This window comes from Capra hircus (genome assembly GCF_001704415.2).
Source record: "Capra hircus breed San Clemente chromosome X unlocalized genomic scaffold, ASM170441v1, whole genome shotgun sequence".
In the NCBI taxonomy this organism is placed as follows: Eukaryota; Metazoa; Chordata; class Mammalia; order Artiodactyla; family Bovidae; genus Capra; species Capra hircus.
In genome coordinates, this window is record NW_017189517.1 from 45967077 (window position 1) to 45990279 (window position 23203).

The 23203-nt window shown below is 41.3% G+C and overlaps 1 protein-coding gene across 1 annotated transcript in view; it reads right to left on the reverse strand.

Annotated features, from left to right (window-relative positions):
* The window catches only part of DIAPH2 (diaphanous related formin 2), a gene marked incomplete in the record, with an annotated part of 842722 nt that extends 821667 nt beyond the window's left edge, over positions 1 to 21055 (reverse strand). Inside the window, 1 exon segment of the mRNA XM_018044114.1 lies at positions 20578 to 21055. Within this exon segment, the coding sequence (XP_017899603.1) occupies positions 20578 to 20712 (135 nt within the window).
* Positions 21056 to 23203: the final 2148 nt, after the last annotated feature.

Consider the following 23203-nt stretch of genomic DNA (forward strand, 5'->3'; position numbering starts at 1 on the left):
TAACTCAGAGAATTTCTGTCCTCAGCTTTGGTAGTAATACCCTTCATACTTCAAGGGCTCAAAGGGATTTCATAAGAATCACAAATCTCTCATGAGAAAGTTGTCTACCAAAGATGATTCATGTCCTATAGACGGATGTCTTTTTAGAATAATTTTGTAATCCAACAAGGAGCATAAAAAACTTCCCAGCCTATACCTTGCAAAATAATGTCCTGTTTTTATAGCTACAAACCATTGCACAAAAAATTAATCATTCACTTTCAGTAAAACACATGCTAGGCAATAGCTCTACACTCAAGAAAGAGAAATAACCACAAAACATTCTATTTTGGCCTAAGTATCTTTGCCCTCAACTAAATGAAAACACTGAATAACAATTATGTATACAACAGAAAGAGAGTAGACTTTTAAGGGAGCAGCTAAATCTTTAAATCTTATATATATACATACACACACATATATATGCATATATAATGTATTGTTAATAATTATAATATATATTTATGTTCAAATCTATAACATATATGTTCAAATCAACCTAATAATTAATAAAATAATGATAATAGATACTATTTCAGTCACATGTTACAAAACCAGCTTTGTGCCAAGAACCAGAACTAGATTAACACATACTTTGATAGTGTGGATATGTGAAATTCTTTGCATATAGACAAATTTTCATTCCTCTGGCTCTTATCTCTAATTCATTTAGGTCTCTATAGTAATAAAAGCTTTAAAAATTGTAGTAATATAACTAAGTTGACAGTATCTCTTAATATCAAGCTTACTTGTTTAAGCACTTGAGTTCAAATCACAGCCCTAAGATGATTTTGCCATAGTGGGAAGAAATACATCTCTTCTTACATTGTCATAGGAGATTCACATGTGAAAATGGAAATAAACCAACAAATCATGATAATACTGGAGTGAGGGTACTTTTACCTAGCTTTGCGTATCACAAATCTTGCGGCTTCTCTGGGATTATTCCAGGAACTACAATTCAGCCTAGAACATGACACATAAGTCTGACAGCAGCAGCCTTGTCTGCTGAACTACCTGACCTTTAGAGCAGTTATCTATGAGCAAAACAAAAACCACCACCAACAAACAAAAACAAGAAACAAAAAACAAAAAAACTTTAGACTTAGAGGCACTGATCTACAGAAGCAGTTGGGAGCAAGGGCCAATTACATCGCTGCCAAACAGTAAGCTTTCTAAGTACCCTATTCAGGGGACATGTTTAGTTTCACAAGTTCAAAGCCGTCAAAGTATGCCAAAAGGTATCAGAATTAATAGATGCCTCTCTGTTTACACTACAACAGGCCAATTACCATGGAGTACTGACAAAAGATTTTAGACTTTGTGATATTTCCAGCTATAACAAGTCTAAAGGAAGGTCTGATGGGAAGGAAGGCCTATCACCTCACTCCCCTGTTTGGATACTCTTCCAGGCTTACAGAAAGGAGTCCAAACTGTTTAGAGAAGCATCAGGCACTCACTGTGATGGAGCAGCTCTCTCCCTTCCCCCCACTCTCACTTGTACCACTGGGTTTCCCTGGCCTAACTGTTAAGGCCTTGAACTTGCACCACCTCCCTAGCTCCCTTGCAGCGGTGTGTAACTGTTCTCACTATAGGGAATACCCTCCACTCTCTTTCACTGTTTAGGCAGGACTTCCGGTACCTTAAGTCTCTTCTACAGCCCATCTTTCCATGAAACCAGCCCTCCGTTCACAGCACTTTTTACCTGTGCAGTAGCGTTTACCATGTTCATCCGCCTACCTCTGGTTTGTACACACCAGACTCTCCAAGGCTGGGTTCCTAGTGGACTGGGACTATTGATTTCCACATCCTAATAATGTTTATCACAGTCCTGGGGTGGGTTTCACCAAAACACTTATTAAATTATATTAAATTATATTCTTCTTGAACAGGAAGAATTTCAGAGCTAGAACTATTCCAACTGAGTAGCCTGCCCAAATCCTCAGTAGTAAAACTAACCATATTCAGCTCCAAATTAGATGTTTACAGACAACTCCCAGCCAACTCCTCAAGCTCTATTCTTTCTCAGCTAACTCAGTCTAATAATGAGGAAATGTGTTCAGATACATTTATTAGACTTTTAAGGTTTGGGACTTTTAACTAACAGTTAGAACTAGACATAGAACAACAGACTGGTTCCAAATAGGAAAAGGAGTACGTCAAGGCTATACATTGTCACCCTGCTTATTTAACTTCTATGCAGAGTACATCATGAGATACGCTGGGCTTGGATGAAGCACAAGCTAGAATTAAGATTGCCAGGAGAAATATCAATAACCTCAGATATTCAGATGACACCACCCTTATGGCAGAAAGTGAAGAGGAACTAAAAAGCCTCTTGATGAAAGTGAAATAAGAGAGTGAAAAAGTTGGCTTAGAGCTCAACATTCAGAAAACGAAGATCATGGCATCCGGTCCCATCACTTCATGGCAAGTAGATGGGGAAACAGTGGAAACAGTGTCAGACTTTATTTTGGGGAGGCTTCAAAATCACTGCAGATGGTGACTGCAGCCATGAAATCAAAAGACGCTTACTCCTTGGAAGAAAAGTTATGACCAACCTAGATAACATATTCAAAAGCAGAGACATTACTTTGCCTGCAATGGTCCATCTAGTCAAAGCTATGGTTTTTCCAGTGGGCATGTATAGATGTGAGAGTTGGACTATAAAGAAAGCTGAGCACTGAAGAATTGATGCTTTTGAACTGTGGTGTTGGAGAAGACTCTTGAGAGTCCCTCGGACTGCAAGGAGATCCAACCAGTCCATCCTAAAGGAGATCAGTCCTGGATATTCACTGGAAGGACTGATGTTGAAGCTAAAACGCCAATACGTTGGCCACCTGATGTGAAGAACTGATGCAAAAGTAATTAGCCTCCAATTAAAATAAATAAATTTAAATTTAAAAAAAGAAAAAGAAAAGACCGTGATGCTGGAAAGATTGAAGGCTGGAGGAGAAGGGGATCACCGAGGATGAGATGGTTGGATGGCATCACCGATTCAATGCACATGAGTTTGAGTAAACTCCAGGAGTTGGTGATGGACAAGGAGGCCTGGCGTGCTGCAGTCCATGGGGTGGCAAAGAGTCAGACACGACTGAGCGACTGAACTGAACTGACTGAAGGTTTGGGATAGGAGGAAACATAAAAATGCAAAATATGAAGTTGATTTTCATAAAGTAGAAAAATATTATAGTTCATTTCAAAATTTTAAATAAGACTCTGTTATTTCTGAGAAACCAGCACGCTATTATAAAAGAGGGTGTATTTTGGAATCAGAACCAATTCACCTCTCTGAGACTCATTTCCCTGCTTTGTAAATGTGGGAAACAACTCTACTTCCCACAAATATTTAGGATAAAAATTAAGTCAGATGGTAACATAAAGCTCCCACAACACTGCCTGAAGCATTTGTAGATGCTCAGAGAATGTTATTTCCTGTTCTCCTCCTCACATCTGAGTTGGTGAAAAATGCTTCATATCATCATTCACACTGGGTTACAGAGCAAGTTCAGTCACAGCCTTCCTTCCCTCCAAGATCTTAACATTCCAAATCAACAACCTGTAAAAGTAACTACCTGCTTTCCATAACTCTGAACATGTGTATGTGGTGTTCCCTCAGTTGAGAATGTCTTTTCTTTTAAACTTATCAAACTTTTCTTCATTCTTCAGCATTCAGATTCTAATAAGGCCTTTGCAAAGTCTCTCCCCTCCCTGGCAGGTTCAGTATGTGACATTCCCCAGGAGCATTCTGCTCACACTTGTTTATTACAGGACTTACTACTTTAGACTCATCTGTCCCTCTTTTTCTCACTAGGCCACAAGCTCAAGAGTAACACCTATGTGTAGTTGTTTTTATCCCCTCGATACTGTCTCGTACAGAAGGAGGATTTGATGTGTGGAATGATCACAGACCATAACACCATTCATAATGAGCACAACTGTGAACATAGCCACATGTGCTGCAGAATGAACTGGTTCTCTACGGGGAACTGCAAGTTAAAGAGGCGGGAGTTGACCTTATCACTTTCAACCAGGCAATTAAGATTGTAAGGAATGTATGAAAAAAAATGGAAGGAAATATGTACTAGTCACTGTGGAAAGAAAAAAAGATAAGAGGTCATTTCAGGCATATGGACTAACATAGCTAATAGCTTCACTTAAATAAAGAGGCAAAACAGAAAAAGGAAGATAAGAAGATTAAAATTAGGTAACTTAGCAGTAACCCTAAATATGAACATAAGCTTGGTCCCTACGAGTCGGGTGCGAACTAGTTACTGATTTTCACTGGTCAAATAGGGAAGTTAAACTTGACCCCAACTGGAACAGAAACCATAAAGGCCAGTCAGTGACTAATATTATTGAAATACAGTCTGGTGATGAGAGAGGCAAGAGTAAACTTCATCATGAATAAGTAAGCTTGATAAATATCGTGTGTGTGTGTGTGTGCGTGCGCGCACGCATGCATGCGCACACGTTAAAGGGGGATGGGTGTCAAGTTAATTTTTATTTTCCCTGAGACTAGGAAGAATATGAAAACCACTGTCAAAAAAAAAAAAACAGTGGCATAAAGTATTTCAGGTTTCAGATGGGTCTCAGATAAATGAATCAACAACTATATACTGGTTTTAGAAGTACAGCATCACAGTTAGGAGACGTATTTCAGCAAACAGTGACATAGTATTGAACTGAGATGTCAGAGAAGCTAGAAAGGCTTGGCCTCAACTGTGCTCAGGCAGCCCTGGAAGAGGCATAGGATGGCCTGCAACTGGACGTGGAGAAGAGCAGATAAAGTGAGTTGCTTTTGAGGTGAGAGGCAAGGAAAATTGTTACTTTTGGCAGTCAGCCAATTCAGAGGCAGAAGCTGCCAGGGAAGACTGGACTGTGGAATCTAACATCTATATAGACGATGATCTCAAAATGATCAGTGTCAAACGTTGTTGAGGTATCAAGGAACCAGCAGATGGAAAAACAGCCTTTCAAACTCATTAGGATATTTTTGTTTGTTTTTTAATATAAATTTATTTAAAAATGAATATTTTTCTTAGAGGTCAGAAATGAGAGAAGTGATAAGAGGTATCGCTTACAACTACAAAGTTATCAACAGTACACCCCAGCAGATAATCCAATAATGAAAAGGAAAGAAATGAAAATAAAATTGGTGAGAGTCAATGAAATAAATGATGCTTCCTTGAAGACATCTTCCTTGAAGATCTGGCCCTGTCTCAATACAGAGGAAAGGACAGAATGGAGAGACATTTTGCGCAGGAGAATTCTTTGTCATGGGGGGCTATCTCACACATCACAGAATGTTCAGCAGCACCCCTAACATCTATTCACTACATACCAGTAGCATCCTCACCTATTTGACAATCAAAAATGTCTGCACATTGGACAATCAAAAATTACCAAGCGTCCTCTGGGAGGTAAAAGTGCACCCCACTGAGAACCACTGCTGTAAAGAAAATGAACCTACTTTTGGGGAGAGAGGAATGCTACATCCTTCCTTAAATATTTGTCCAAAGCACAAAGTTCTTTGGGTTAGATGAGGTCAAAAACCAAAGAAGGACATCAGCAACCATGACCATATTTGAAGGAAGCATGAAATTGTAAGAACAGATAGGAGAGGTATTTGAAAAACAAAATTTTTAAATACTCAGTCTGCTTAGTTAACTGCTGTCCCAGTTATATTTATATCATTATGTGAGCTTAAGACAGACTTTACCTCCTAGTTGGTACAACAGCTCTATGAAAAGAACGGTACATAGTTCTATGGTACATATTGATGGTACATAAGTTCTATGAAAAGTAATAATCAAGAAATTTCAGCTCATTAAGGTAAGTGATTAGAAGGGTGAAATAGCCCATTTCCAGGCATATACTATTGTATTCGTGATCTATTTTACTCATTACCTTTTGTCTAAAGGTTCCTTTTTCCTTTGGGGAAGGATGATGGTTAAGGTTGAGGAACCAGACCTCAAATCACATTATGTACTTCCCTATCACTTGGCACCTAAGCCCATAGTTTAGGGCTCTATTACTCGTCAACACATCAACGCAATAATAGTTTGTCACAACACTTTCAGCAGTCTAATTAAAAAAGACAGCACTTGGCTGAATATGTCACACTTTTTTAGCAGCCAATCTTTAGGCAAAGCAGGAAGGAGAAGAAAGCAGCAGGAGAAGGTAGGTGGTTCTTGGCACTCCCCTCAACAAGAAACAATGCATGTTGTATACTTGTGTAACAGAAGATAGCATTAGCTTTTCCAAAGCAGTTTTACTTTGCATAAAATTTCACAAACAAACAGAAGGAGAGTGGGGAGGGGAGGAGAGATAGAAACTACCAGATGAAGCAGGCAGGATGGCTTCCAAAGTAACTGGTTCGAAAGCTACACTATTCCTGGCTAACAAAAGACAAAAGAGTGAGAGAATCGTATGCAATATGCAACAGTAAAAAATACAGGAGGCCTTGTGTTGTGGTGGTGGTTTAGTGGCTAAGTCATGTCCGACTCTTGTGACCCCATGGACTGCAGACTTCCAGGCTGCTCTGTCCATAGGATTCTCCAGGCAAGACTACTGGAGTGGGTTGCCATTTCCTTCTCCAGGGCTTGTGTTAACCATGACATTATTTGATAGAGACCAGCCTGGTTTTTTGTGCTTTTTTTTTAGTTTTTTTGTGTGTTTTTTAAATATAAATTTATTTATTTTAATTGGAGGTTAATTACTTTACAATATTGTATTGGTTTTGCCATACATCTGCTTTTTTTTTTTAAGAATTATCTTCATGCATCCTTAAAATCCACAGCCTTATCACTTTCATCCTCATGGTTCTCTTCTAGTAAGTCTGACCCACTACTGACCCACTACTTCATGGCAGTGAATCAAAGAATCTTGACTTTTGACTATCAGTGACAATAAAATGAATGGTCCCTGAACTCTCCCTTCTAAATTAGACATAAGCATAGTACAAATCTGGGCTTCCCTGGTAGCTCAGCTGGTAAAGAATCCACCTGCAGTGCAGGAGACCCTGGTTCAATTCCAGGGTCGGGAAGATCCCCTGGAGAAGGGATAGGGGCTACCCACTCCAGTATTCTTGGGCTTCCCTGGTGGCTCAGATAGTAAAGAATCTGCCTGCAATACGGGAGACCTGGGTTCAATCCCTGGGTTGGGAAGATCCCCTGGAGGAGGGCATGGCAACCCACTCTAGTATTCTTGCCTGGAGAATCCCATAGACAGAGGAGCCTGGTGGGCTATAGGCCATGGGGTCGCAAAGAGGCGGACACGACTGAGCAACTAAGCACACACACATAGTACAAATCTAGAGCCGGTCCAACCATCACCAGTGCAGAGAACCACTCGGTCTTCAGATCTACAGAGCTACTCTGAAGTTTACAGTCTTGCGTAATATAGGCCAAATCTTGGTTAAAAACATGGATTTTTATAATCACACTGGTCTTGAATTCCAAATTCACCATTGCATAAGTTCAGGCAAGTTACTGATTGACTTTGAACCTTTCCTCCACACCTACAAAATAACATTGTGAGGATCAAATGAGTTACTATTGATGGAGACGGGGATCTCTGCCATCCATCCCCAAGCACCCCTGCACACTGTTGCTGGGTTTGCCAAGACTGAAAGGCTGGACAACACTTCAGCGAAGCCGTCTCCTAAGGCTGTGTTTGTAGCAAGTGACTGTGATGACGAGGTAATAGTATCACTGCTCCCCAGACAAAGAGCAGGCTTGCTTCTCCTTACCATAAAAGTGGGAAGTCAGCCAAGCTCAGTGTTCCCCTCCTGTAATGCCAGTGACTGTCTGGGTAGGCATCCATCCTGGGCTACCTTGTGTGACTTAGGACCACAGTGAACCAGCCATGTCATGTTGCCATTCTAGCTACTGCTTTTGTAATGAATAAGAAACCATCTTTTGCCACTGCTCCAGGAGTCTTGAGTCTTCCGTAATCATCTAGGAAGCAGTAACAGGATAAAACTCCAAACTCTGCAATGTACTTGACAAATACATGCAAGACACTTAGGGTAGCAACTGGCACATATGATCTTGTTGGTTATTGCAAATCCACTCTGGAAAGGCTCAAGTATTACACTCAGTCAGTGAACCAAGGCTACCACCCAAGGAGTATGACAACCCAGAGCAGAGCCAGCAGGGTTCTGCACACAATGCATGGTTAAACCAATGTTGACGTTACCTTCACTAAACTAGACTAACTCAGACTTCAGAAACAGGACTGTAAAACTAACCTATATTTTTTCACGTTAGCGTTCAGCCTTAAACAGTCATCTTTCATGACTGTCAATTTTTCTTCTAACTAGAACCCAGATGTCATGTATTTATGTTAGGTCAGATTCATTACAGCTCTCAATAACTTTTGACTCCCAGAATGTCAGAGCTGAATGGAACCTTGGAAACTGTTTATTTCAACTTCCTTATTTGACAGAATAAGCTGACACCAAAAGGGAAACTAGATAAATGGCTTGCCCAGCATTACATTTTAAGAAGTAGTTAGCTTACTCTCTATACAACTTCTTTAAATTGCCAGAAACTAACTCCTAAAAAAAATACAACTTAACAGGACCAGTTAGATATCTTATTAACCACTTAATTCAACTCTGTATAGCATATAAAATACTCTTGTCATTCAGTCACTAAGTTGTGTCATATTCTTTGCAAACCTATGGACTATGGCATGCCAGGCTCCTCGGGGTTCTCCAGGCAAGATTACTGGAGTGGGTGGCCATTTCCTTCTCCAAAAGAATCTATATGCTAAGTACTAGAACTAGGTGAGACACAGTCTCTGCTATTTAAACAGTTATAAACTACAGGGCCAGGGAGGCCTGGCATGCTGCAGTCCAGAAGTCAGGAAGAGTCGAACACAACTGGGCATCTGAACAACAACAAAACTACATTCAGTGACAAGGAAGCAAGAAAGTGCTACATGTAATACTGAAAAGACTGGGTTTTTCCCCCTATAGGCAGTGGATAGCCAGCTAAGATTTTTTCAAGCAGTAGTTATATAAATGTTGGATATGCAAGAGATAAAATGGAGCAAGTCCAGTAATGAAGTTTTTCTGACATGCCAGGGAAGAGATGAGGACATTAAATAAGACAATGGCAGTGGAACACTGTTGAAATGGCATTTGAGAAATACAAGTGATATGACTTGGTGAAAACCTTGTACCTCTCCCACAAGAAAGCTACACTGCTAGGGACTAAAATGGAAAGTGGTGATTAAACCCCAAGATCAGCCTCTGCTCCCCTTAATTCCACTCACATCTAAACTTTTCTTCTTAATCCAGGCTCAAAGCCAATCCACATTCCAGGAGCAGGCCTTGAGTGTAGCTGCTTTGCCACTGGGTAACGTTTTCTGATCTGGGGTCCCTCAGACAGAGTGTTTCCTCTTTTTCATTCTTTTTTTTTTGTGCTCCCTTACTCTTCTTGGCCTCTGGCTCAGTCCTGGGCTCTAAGATTCTATAAAATAAGATGTACCTTGAAAACATGAAGGGGTGATACTAAGAACAAAATATGGCTTCTACTAGTTTAGGGCAACATGGTCGGTGACAGGTATAGATAAGCAATGCTTTTAAATAAATCTATCACACTCAATAACTGATTTCATATCCTATGGCAACCCTTCTGCACATTACCTCTGTGGCCAGGTAGTAGCATACACCATTAATAATAATCACTGCTGCTGCTGCTACTGCTAAGTCGCTTCAGTCGTGTCCAACTCTGTGTGACCCCATAGATGGCAGCCCACTAGGCTCCTCTGTCTCTGGGATTCTCCAGGCAGGAACACTGGAGTGGGTTGCCATTTCCTTCTCCAATGCATGGAAGTGAAAAGTCAAAGTGAAGTCGCTCAGTCGTGCCCAACTCTTAGTGACCCCATGGACTGCAGCCCACCAGACTCTCCGATTCATGGGATTTTCCAGGCAAGAGTACTGGAGTGGGGTGCCATTGCCTTCTCCAAATAATACTCACAGAAACCAGTAAAAACGATAGAGATGACCTTCAGGGATGGAAACAAGCAAACGATAACAGATTACTTAAAGGGAGGGGGTTGAAAGAACAGGTTTGTAATAGAACATTTTGATCCACAGTTAGCTACAACAGAGCTGGTAGGAAGAGCATGGAAAATTGGGTCTAGAGCCCTACACAATTCCTAATTTAAAGTATAACTAATGCCTCAGTTCCATTTTTCACAGAGATATGGCCGCTTAAAGTTTAGTATTTTGTCTCAGACCTACTCAACTTATATAAAAATGGAGGATTTGGATCTCTCAGAAATTCACAAGACCATCTGAAAACGGTTTGATGAAGGAAGCACAAGATATACGGAACATGCTTGATAATTTAGACATTAGGAAACATGAGTTAGCTCTGCTTGAGTAAAACAAATATATGAAAAGCCAAACCACCAGCATGGATAAAATCCAGGCCATTTTTATTTTTCTGCATTGTAAAATTATTCTTCCCTTTAATAGCTTGTTTAAAGACCATTAGCTACTCAACCAAAGGGGAGGGAAAATGTAAGCTAATGCACTGCCAATGAAAAACAAGTTGTGAGGTCAGCCCAAGAAAAGATTATTTCTACTCACAAATGGTTTATGTACACCCTGACTCTTCTGGAACACATTGATTTTGTAATGGGAGGTATTAGACCGCACAGCATATTATTAGAGGAAATGCTTCTGACATATTTATTTTAACCCATTTTAACTTTCTTTAAGTTACTGCCTTGTATCATGGGCAATGTAAGTGAAAATGAATTGGACTTATGACATAAACTTCAGAAAAAAATGCAGTCTTACTCATATGATCTGTAACCACATGAAGCACTCTTGAGGCACAAGAATGTCAAGAAAATGACTGGGAGGAGGGCAGAAAGGGAGGAGGAGCCTGAGGTCAGAGAAAGTAATCAACATACTGAACCTGTAGCCTAGATCTCCAAGGACACAATCCTCTACATTTGAGGGCTGCAATCATATATAAGTAGGTTTCGAAAAACATTGCACATACATGGACACCTTATATTGTCTATTTCAGAATCAATGACAAATGGAAAAATACCTATTCTACATGAGACATTAAACTAAGTTCTGTGCCTTGCTGAATTTCCTATTTGGTGTGAGAATAAAATCCACCTGGACTTAACTGCAATAGCTAACCCACATGGCACCTCTGTGTGAACTAGAAATAGTAGTCCCCGGAAGTCACAGTCCTGAGACTTGGCAAATGATTTGGTAAGTGTTTTGACCTCTGTGGTCTCACACCCGTAAGCAAGGCTCAACCATACACAGCAACCCCGGTCTTGATTACACATGTAAATTCAAAATGTCAGTGTGCAGTCTATACCAGGGCCTTGCTTTCTCCACAGAGAATCTTCCTAAGCATCTTCAGCCAAAATAATATGCTATTAAGGCTTTGAGATTTTATCAGTGATGATTTCAAAGCACACAACACACCACCTCCAGAGCTGTCTTTTCTTCAAGCAAAATGAAAGAAGAAAACCTGCCACCTGTTCCGCCTAAACAATTATCAATCATCATCTATTTTGAGGAAAATCAACCCAGCTGATTGGGTCAGCCTAGAAGATGCAGGCTGGAGATTGGTTAGCAGTCTAAACCTACTTGAGTCTGCAAAGCTCGAAAAATTATATGCCTATCACTGCCCAGCACAATAACAGCACGAAATTGCTGTCTGGAAAGTAGTGGTTACACAATTTCGTTAGTAAATCTGTGTGGAGTCTAGGCCTTCTGCCCAAGCTGATTTCTCATACTTACCCACTCCACCCATCCCCAGCTCCTCATTAGTGCAGGCTGGCTTTCAATTTTAACCCTACAAATGTCTAAATAAGGAAACTTAATAGTTCAGAGTTCTTTGCAAAGCTTTGCTCACCCAATTATCCACAGGCAGCAACCTAGAGTTTTTAAAAGGCTAAAAAACAAAGACAGACACAAAGTACCAAATTGGTCTTTGTATGGAAATTGAAACTAGAGCTAGTAACCTGAACTTAGTCATCTAGAGCACCTATCAGAGAGTTCTATGAACCCTTGATTGACAAAACAATAAGCCGATCCTTTGCCCAACTAGCTACGATATTCCCCTGGGAGGGGATTCTTGCACATAACCCCACTCGAAAAACTGCAAAATGAAGAACATGTGATTACCCAATTAGTAAGTGGAGCCAAAAGTCTTAATTCGGTCTCTTTTCTCAGCACATAGTAGCTGTTCTAGGGAGCCTCTCCACACCTGTATGTATAGTCAACCTTTCCAGGTATTTCTACAGAATTAAAGACAGAAGTGAACTTAACTAGAGCTGATACATATGATACTTTATGTGGAGCAACTTTGAAAGACATTTTGCCATTAATTTAAAGCTGCATTTGTATAAAGAGCTCAATGAGATGTACATTAATTAGGCACACACTCAGTTCAGTTCAGTTCTGTTGCTCAGTCGTGGCCGAGTCTTTGCGACCCCATGAATTGCAGCACGCCAGGCCTCCCTGTCCATCACCAACTCCGGAAGTTCACCCAAACTCATGTGCATCGAGTCAGTGATGCCATCCAGCCATCTCATCCTCTGTCGTCCCCTTCTCCTCCTGCCCTCAGTCCCTCCCAGCATCAGAGTCTTTTCCAATGAGTCAGTTCTTCCCATCAGGTGGCCAAAGTATTGGAGTTTCAGCTTTAGCATCAGTCCTTCCAAAGAATACCCAGGACTGATCTCCTTCAAAATGGACTGGTTGGATCTCCTTGCAGTCCAAGGGACTCTCAAGAGTCTTCTCCAACACCACAGTTCAAAAGCATCAATTCTTTTTTGAGGCAACTGGGGATATTGGATTATGAGCTGAGTGTCAGAAGATACTGAGATGATCCCAATGAATATGTTAATTTTGAAAGATGTGACAGGGGCATAGTGGTTACTTTTTTTTTTACTCAGTCATTTTTAGAGATGTACACTGAACCACATAGGAGTAAAATGACACAATATCTGGGATCTGCACTAAAGTACTTCAGCAAGGAAATAAATAAAGGATGGATGAAGCAAATGTTGAAAATCAAAACTACTATATGTAGTTAATGGATATAATACCCCATGGTGGTGTCTAATTCTTAGTAGGTTGAAATTTCTCATACCTTTTCATAATAAAGCCTTATTAACTAGCCCATATTACAAATAAAGTGAAAACTCTATTTTAGTTCTTTTACTTTTTGCAGGGGAAAGACCAGCAAAATAAAGGCAGATAAAAATTCTTCATAATTTTGAGCAGATCTTTACCAAAGCATGTGGATATCTATCACAGAAGAACAAATAGATTTTTAAAGGATCGTACCCAACATCTTTTCTCCCCTTGATGAGCACCAGAACTGCTAGGTGACTGAATCAATAGCCTTTGAGAAATCAACTCATTCCTAATGAAGTCGTGGATTCCGACCTAGGCCTGCCTGAATAGCCACCTGAGGAACTTCTCACTTGCCCTTGGCACCACAACAGAGCCCTGACAGAAAGAGAGACTGGAGGCCAACTTGTAGTTCTGTACCTGGTAAGCAATGTAGCTGACTCTTGCTAAAGCAATACAGAAAGATCTTCCTTAAACCAAAGCCTGTGTAAATGGTGATTAGTAAGATTTTGCTTTCCACATTCTTTCATGAGAAAGGCACCCATACCCTTTTTCCCAGGCCACTTCACAGAAAGCAAGCAAGGATTAGGATTCAGTTGAATGTCTGTTCAAGCCACAGCCCAAGTAAATAATTTAAACTGAAACCGATTCAGCCTCATCAGGGAAGTTTTACATTAGGACAAATTGATTTATTTCTATTTCTATTACTTACATTGATAATAAATAGTTATGTGAAACTACATCTCAACTTTCCTTTACATGCATCATTTTTTGAGCTGTCTTCCACTTGAGTGTCTTTTATAAGATGTCTACCTGGATCACAAGTATATAACTGTATTTCAAATCACCTGGCCATCATGTTAATTTCTTCAGTCATGAGACAAATGTAAGTATGAAACAACCAAAATCTGATGAAAGGAACTGGTCTCTTCTGCGTGGCAGACTGAAATATAGGACCAAGAGAAAGTTGGGCCTTCAATAATCATCCCTAATTATAATATCCAGTGATACTTAGTCAAATGTGCTATTTCATGTACATTAGCATATATTATGTATGCACTATTTTCAGAGCATCCTGTTACTTACAGTGTTGAGGTCAGGTTGGAAAAGTATATGATTTTACTTCAATGACATGTTGCTACTGCCAGAGATCTTGGCATTCAGAGTGAAATCTCAGTGGATTAAAATGATAATTGTTCCAAAAAGAAATTTTAAAAGAAGAGATTTCATCATTTTTCACTTTCAAAGTTCCTGAAGCACAGTGACTCAGTGCTGTCTCTAACGTTGACAATAGAACTGAGAGCTTTAAACTTATCTCTAGGTCAGACTCCTTAACACATCAGTGACTCAGTTTTCTTATTTGTACAACAGCAGTAAGCTGCCTGACAAGACAACTGTCATAGATATCTAGTGAAACTTTTTTAACAGAAGTTTTAAATTTCTCAAACTGATACATGGAAAAACAAGGATAGCCTGATTATTTAAAAAAAAAAAAAGTGAAAAAAAATTAAATTCACACCTTACATTTCTTAAACAAAACAAATTATTTGCAGAAGGACAAAATGTATAATCTTTCAAACAGACAAACTGGAGAGAGAATAAGGAATCAACCAAAAAATAACCTTATTATAGTACTTTGTACAATCATGTTAGAACTATCAAACTGCAAGAAAGCCATTAAACTATCCAATCACAATGCATTTGATTCGGGTAATAAGGAGTTAACAATATTGCTGTATATTTGCACAGCAATATAAAATTTCCTATATGCTTTCTCATTCATTACTGTGTTTTATCTAAATCACCTTGTGAAGGAAATCAGGTAAGCATTATCTCTGTCAGACATTAATCAAGGGCTCAAACCCTCTGCTATTAAACGGCCCATCAGAGATTACAAGCAACTAAAAGACTAAATACTGGAAGCCAGGTCCTTTGGTCCTCTATTCAGTATTCTTTGGCTAATAATCCAATATCTCGTACCAATAAAATGTTACTTGGGTCATGAATAGTTTTTTTTTAAATATTTATGGGAGTATAGTTGACTTACAATGTGCTAGTTTGTACCAAAGTGAATCAGTTATACATATACATATATCCACTTTTTCAGATTATTTTCCCATATAGATCACTACAGTGTAATTGATGATATACATGTCAATTCCAGTCTCCCAATTTATCCCTCCATTCCGTTACCCCCTGGATAACGATGTTTGTTTTCTATATCTGTGGCTATTTGTATCATTTTTATTGTTGTTGGATACTGGTTCCCCACATGGAAGTTCAGGCTGTGACATCACAAGAACCCAATCAAACAAATAAGAAATCAAGCTAGAAGTTTCTCAACTTTCAAAATTACAGAAAGGACACAAACATGTACAAATAGGTTCATTTGACGGAGTATATATTCTAAGAGGAAAAAACCAGCACATTTCTTTTTCAAAAAATCTCTTTTCAACAATTCATACTCTCAAAATGTCTGGCCTATAGGGAAAGAATTCCCAGCTAATAATAATATGTTGAGTGCTTCTGCACCCCAGCACTGGTCTGCAAGATTTAAGAATAGGCATAACGGAGGACCCTTGCCCAGAAGCATTTTAAAGTCTATTGGACATACGAGATCAGCATATAACATTAAGACTCATGACAGGAGTTCGGAATAAGGAAGGGCTTTCAGAAAGCTGATGGCTTAATGGAAGAATGAGAGCATTATGAGACACCACCTGGAGAGGTTAGATTTATAAAGAAAAACACGGCAGACATTTCCAATCTGGTGAAGATGTTCAGGGCGTGTAGAAGGAAGGAGAGGTGATGGAGCAGCAGGAGGAAACAGAGATGCAGAGACAAATGCTGAGTAAATGGAAGACTGGAGGCGCTGCAGTTGAAATTCAGGTCTCCAACCCTAAACAATGAGCTCTTATACCATTGTGCTCCTCCTAACTGGTCTTCCTGCCTCCATTCTGGCACCCCTGTCCAAGAAAGTCTCCACTCTATTAAGTTTCTTTCTGACACACAATTCTGATCAGCTCGGTCTCCTCAAATCTCTTCAGTGACTTACTATGGCTTTCAAAAAGAAGTGGAAACTGGAACATGGCATACAAATACCCAACAAGACCTGGACTCAATCTCTTTTCTGACAGGTCCACCATATGTAACTTTTGTTTCAGCCACTAACATCAATCCACAGCTCCTTTACTGGGCATGCTACCACATCTCTCTACCTTTGTATACATTGTTCCCTTAAATGCCTTTCCCTCCCCTTCATCAATTAATGCCTCATTCTTCAAGCCTTGGTGCAAATACCACCTACTATGGTAAGCCTTTCCTTCCCACACTCAAGCATTCAATTTGAGTCAGACGCCTCTCCATGATGTTTCTATTATCACCCTCCTCTGCATATTCCCATTGTTCCTTCATCACACAGCTCTGTAACTGCTAGTTAACTTCCCTGTCTCCCTCACTAGACAATGGCATCTTTATATCACCAACCTTCAGAATAATGCCTAGCACATAGTAAGTGCTCAGTTAAGTCTTTGTGGCATACAGGAACCCACTATGCTCTCCTTTATCAATTAAAATCAAAACATGTTTAAACCAATTAAAAACAAATAACCCAATATTCAGAAAGTTATATAAGAACCAGAATATTAACTTCTGTTACTTCAAGTTACTAACGCAACTACACTATCTAAACAACCAAAGGCTTTAGGAATTATACAGAAATACAAAGTCAAAATGCAAAAATGTCAAAGAATGCTACACCACTCTACCCCACAGTATGGTTCTACCTTTAACACTGTGCTTAGTCGCATCTGACTCTTTGTGACCCTTTGGATTATAGCCCTCCAGTTCCTCTGTTCATGGGATTTTCCAGGCAAGAATACTGGATGGGTTAACATTTCCTTTTCCAAGGGATCTTCCTGACGTATGGATCGAACCCAGGTCTCCTGCATCTCCAGCATTGGCAGGCAGATTCTTTACCCGCTGAGCCATCAGGGAAACCTGCCTCTTACACTAGCCTCTTTTAATGGTTAAATCACTGCCTGAAATATGTGCGATTCAGGATGTCCTTCATGACACTTCCCGAGTGTTCTGAACTACTTGAGTTGACAAAACACATTCCATGGTTGACATCAAATTGCCAATTAATTAAGATTCATGTTGTTTGATGACATGCTACAATCTGGGCCTAACCAGACGGTTTACATAAAATACAAAGCTCTACTACTAAGGCATTATTCAAATAGTGATGAGTCCAAAACAAGGTTGCCTTCATTAAAAAGAACCAAAATAAAAGGGTCATTATGAGGCTGTATATATGAAGAAGAGTGAAGTAAGCTTTATTAAACTGATCTAACTAATCCCATGCAGAAGTCATTAAAAGTCCTGAAATGTTGCTCTGAAAACTTCTCACTAATACCCATCCAAAGGTTAAAGGATATAAATAAAAGTCATTCCTCTCTATAGAAAACGTGTCTTCCTTCTCCAGTTTCCCAGAACAATGAGAAACTAAATGAAAACAACTGAATCACAACCCTTATACTGTATGAATCCACTATACCATAGCTATGGTGTTAAATTTTCTACACGGTAGAAACTTTCATTTTAGCTAATACTATATAGATGTTTTTAATTAACTGTTTACTGACAGATGAACTATCTTCAATATCAACCACTGATGCAGTCAGTGTTATTTCCCTTCTCCCTTGTCAATGACCTCCTCCTCTTCCCAGTTTCTTCAAGTGGAATCAACTGGTAATTTCCTTTACTCTCTGGTAACCCAACAGTTTCATTCTTCTATAGGAGACACATGCCTTTAAGGAACTGATGAAAACTAGGGGGCCCAGAAAAATAAATGTATCTACATACACTCATATTTTTTCATATGATTTCAGTTTAAGAACCCTTATCCCCAAAAATCACCTACACAAATAATTTCTATTACTATATGGTGCTCTCTTACAACCTCCCACAACATCTTACACACACACAGACACATGAACACAATTAAGGACTACTACAGTGATTAACAACATAATACTCAACATTATAAAATTTAGTCCAGGTAATGCTTTACCCTACCAACAATATTTCAAGAATCCCAGATGAACTCCTCTCTTAGGCCTTAGAACATGTTGACCACTTCAATAAGACAACTCAAAATAAGGAGTAAGGCATTTATTTTAAAAGTTCACCAAGTCTTATTATTTGGTCAACTTTAAAACCTTAAAATGAACTGAAATGTTGTCCTAAATATGTGTTTATGAAGTCTGAGATATCTGCTTGTAAAATCATGTAAGGCTCAAAAGTTATTTTGAGTACAAAAGAAAGTTCCCATTGATATCAACAAACTCTTGGATTCAGATACTTGTTCTAATGTATTAATCTATGTTCAACACCAAATAGTGTTAGCTAGGAACTGAAAGTGATACCATCTCACAACTATCTAGTTACCTTATCAAAGCATAAAAGATGAAACAGGACAAATGACCAAAGGGAAGGGAAGCATAGAATCAAGGTGTTATTACTAACAGACAGAGATAAGTGCTTTTTCTTGAACTCGTATATCCCAAAAGTGGAAGGCTCTTGCTGGATGTACCAAACTTTGTGGAAACTATCAGTTCACTTTTATTTTTGTTTAAACTTTTAATCACTGTTTAAGCCAGTTCTGTATTGGGTCCAAAAAGAGAAAGAAAGAAGAAACATGATCACTCTTTTACTGCAAAATGATAAATTTCAAAAATCACATCAGGATTTTTATATATTAAACTTGGCGATAGAAACAACGAACTTTTCTAAGTTTTGTAATAGGAGTACCCATTAAACCTCTGTCAGGGCAGATAATTCACAAAGAGCTTGTGACTCAGTTTCTTCATTTGTAAATACTAGAGGGGAGAGTGGTAACAGGACACATCAAGTAACTGTCAGTTTGCCTCAAGTTAAGGTGGAACTGATGAGACCTTAGACTGGTTGTTTTATTACACCCTGCTAGGTCCCTTTCCACATAATAGAAGGCTGTAAATTTCCTGTAACCATAACACTTCGATCACTATTTTCCAATCTGGACAGTCCATAATTGAAAGGCAAACAGAGGGCAAGAAAGAAGCACAACAGGTATCAATACATACTAAATGGCCAGATGGCCTAAGAAAAGTCTTTAGTTATAAGGTCACTGCGTCCTTCCTTATAACCCAGTTGCTGGTTAAAACTGAAAACTAAATATACAACATGTGGCTTTTGCGCTCCAAACAAACAGAACTTTCGGACAGGAGGAGTATTTGCTGAATTTGAGCTGGAAAACCATGTCCCCTCTGGCATCGGAATGAGAAAGTTTATTGATAAACGTCTGCCTAATATTTGCCAGGGCTGACAAAAAAAAAGTCTTTAGCCAATACGCTGTATGAATTTGACCAGTTTTGAAGTTTCACTATTATTATACCATTTTTCTATAAGCTCAAGGCAAAAAAGAAGGAAAAAAAAAAAAAAAGAGGAACCTTTTTAACTGATGAGTTGAAGAAACCCCAGTATTTCCCAATCTGATACCAGGCCCCATAGATTTCATTCCTCCGCACATGAAGTCAGTGGCAGGAAATGGACTGCCTGCTCTCACTCGTTCAGACACTCTCAAGACGGGCGATTTGTGCAGTCGGTCTACTGCTTTTGAGCGTTCTTAATCTACTAAGTGGAAGTCCTGGACGACTGGCGATCGCACACACACGACAGTTGGCGGTGCCTCCTCCAGCCTCTAACTCCCACGCCCCCCCACTCTTAAAGAAATGTTTCTTGGGCGAGCACATGGAGAGGCGAGGGGGGGGGACACGTAGGCGCCTCTTCCTTAGATATCTGGTCAAGCAGAAAATACTGGGGGCCTAAGTTGTGTGCTTTTTGTTGCGGTAGTGGTGGGATTTTTGTTTGGTTGGTTGATTGGTTGTTTTTTTTTTTTTTTTCTTTTGTAAGTCTGTGAGTGGGCTCCCTAGTACTGGGGCTGAAAAAAAGAGAGGTTCCCCTGCCCGGACCCTAAGCGTTAAAGAGTCAAAACCCCAGCAATTGATACGGATGGGAGGGGAATGAAATCGCGCAAAGAAGGATCGCGCCCCCAAGTTAGACCAACAACAGCCCCTACCCTGTACGCGGGGTCTCCCCAAGTTGGGGTGGGGCCTTTCTCCTTCCCGCACCGCCTCCCGGCTGCCAAGACGGAGAAAGGAGTTAACTGGAGAAGGGGGTGCTCTTCCGCCCCCACGCCGTCTCCGCGCCTCGGCGTGGCCGCTGCTTTAGCGGCTCCCCGAGTTGCACAGCGAGGTCGCGGGTCACCCTTGGGAGGGGGCCCCGGGTCCCCCCGTGTTCAACGGCAGGAGGATCCCGGGGCTCTCGCTGTCCCTAAGGCCGGCGGGGGCTGCGGGAGCACTCACCAATTTAGGTTTGTTTTTCGTTTCCTCTTCGTTGGCGGCCCGGCTCCCCGCGCTCCGCTTGTTGCTTCGGCCCCCACCGGGCTCCTCGCCGCTGCCTCCCGCGCCCGCCGCCGCCGCCGCCCCGGGCTGCTCCATCTTTCTTCGGCCCTGTCACCTGTGCCCTGGAACCCCACTTGTGCTTCACTGAGGAAGCCCCTCGGGGCGCTCTCGCTGCCCCGCGCGGATTCGGCAGCGCCTCTTCCTGGAAGGGAAAGTGGGTCTGCCGATTTCACGTCCCCGGGGCTCGCGGCTCCCAGGCACCCCAGACTCGACAAGCCGTTGCCACTACTGTGCGCCGGGGCAAGCCCTGCCCCCGAGCGGCTGTAATTACCACGGTCGCCGCCGCCCTCAGGGCGGTGTTTGGGGTGGAGGGAAAGTAGGTGCCTATCTCTTTAAGAGGGCCTCCGCACACGTGATTCATCAAAGTGCCCGCAGTCCGCCGCCCGGGCGCGGAAAGCTGCTTCCTACTCCCGCTGCCGGGCGGCCCGGCTACTGAGCATGCCCGGCGCGGCGACGGCTGCCAAACGAGAGGACTTGAAGCTGAGGTTAAGCACTGATTTCCCTTCCTAGGGGCCTAGCGTGCAATGGAAGGGAACTAGCCGAGAGAGGGGAGGTGTAGCCCATTTTAGAGATGGGGACACTGAGGCCTGGGAGGATTCACGTGTGAGTTTTACCTGAGACTCCGCTTCCGCTCGTGTAGGCCAGAGCACCTTCCCCGGCTGGCCGAGGCCTTGCCGGGGGTGTGGTTGTGCTCCACTCCGTGGGAGGGGTTCATTGGCAAGACAGCTGGCACCCCGCAGGAGCACCGCCGTGGGGAGCGCTGATTAATTGCCTAGACAGACTGTGCGGGTCGAAGTGGAAGGAGTGGGTGTTTTCTGTTGCCATGATTGCGTTGAGGCCAAAGAAACGCAGTCATTCCTTCATTCCCAGGCTGCGAGGTGGGAGAGGCAGCAGCCGCCCACCGCTTAATCCAGAGGGGCGAAGCACCTATGGCGAGCTAACAGTTGGATTGAGTGCTATTTTCAGTGTTCCGAACTACTTTAGGTTTAGAGTTGTGGGGAGCGAGTACGAACTCGTGTGTCAAAGCTTTGTTAAAAATGTAAATCTCTAGACAAATGCTAGGTAACAGCGAAGCAGCCACAGGGCACCGCGGGTATTCTTAATTTTTCACCCTAGAGTTGTCAGGAAGAGGCCCACGCCTCTTTAAAAACAGTGTTCGCACTGAGAACAATCGCGGGACCTGGCAGAACTTGAATGAACCACCTTCATACAACCTAGAGAAGCTAGAGATGTAAATTTAGATCCCATGTGCCTGTTATTCATATATCTTCAGGCTCTGATCTTTTTGCCCTACTCCCCTTCAACCTAAACTGCTAATTTTTTATGAACACATTTATTGAGAGTGTATTACGATAAATTTGACCATGCTGTAGATGAGATGAGGCAAGTAAATTGGAAAGTACAATAAAAACAATGTTAGACATCTGAAAGCAGTCTTAATGCTGGCTTTGCCATTGTCCTTAACTTGCTTTTTAATTATGCAGGTGGTAAACTACCCGAGGACAGCAGAGAAGAGGGGATACATGCTTCCAGACAGGGTGGGCAAGGAGGCCTAAGGTAAATTTGTAGGATTTCCTGTTTGACTTAAAATTTGATGTGTATTCTGAATTTAACTCACTACACACACATGCACACACATACACACTCATGCATGATTTAAATTATTTAAATGCCCCTCTCCTGAAAAATGGCATAGAAATGGATGCTGCAGTAAGATGTGACCTGGTTATCCACTGCTTTCAGATAATTCCTGTTTGACAGACATGGATATGAGCCATAGCTGAGGGTGCTCTGAGCTCAAATGTTGCTTCGTAATCTGCTCAGTAGATCTTCATTGAGCTTCTTAGAGCAGGGTACCCAACCTCTGAGATCTAATGCCTGATGATCTGAGGTGGAGCTGAGGTAATAATAATAGAAATAAAGTGCATAATAAATGTCATGTGCTTGAATCATCCTGAAATATACACTGCTTCCAACCTGGTCTGTGGATAAATTATCCTGCACAAAACCAGCCTCTGGTGCCAAAAAGGCTGGGGACTGCTGCCTTCAAGTATACCAGGTGATATCCAGAGTGCTGTGTGTTAGGAGTATGAACCTCACAGTTTCTGCCCTTTAGAACTGCCTAGTCTGCTTGGAAATGGCAACCCACTCCATTGTTCTTGCCTGGAGAATCCCAGGGATGGGGGAGCCTAGTGGGCTGTCGTCTCTGGGGTCGCACAGAGTCGGATGCGACTGAAGCGACTTAGCAGCAGCAGCAGCAGTCTGCTTGGAGAGACTGACCGTTACTGACTGTACTTCAATAGATAGGAACAGGGAGACTGTGGAGCACACAAGAGTGCCGGAGGCTCTCGGACACCTTCCCAAAGAGGATGATGTTTGAATTGAGTCTAAAGGGTCAAATTAAAGTCACTAAGTATTTGGTGACAGCGTGCTAAGTTTTGGATACCCTACTAGGCATTACAGCGGTGAACAAGATGGTGAACAATATGGATGTGGTTTGCTCTTATGGAACTTTCTGGCTATTGGG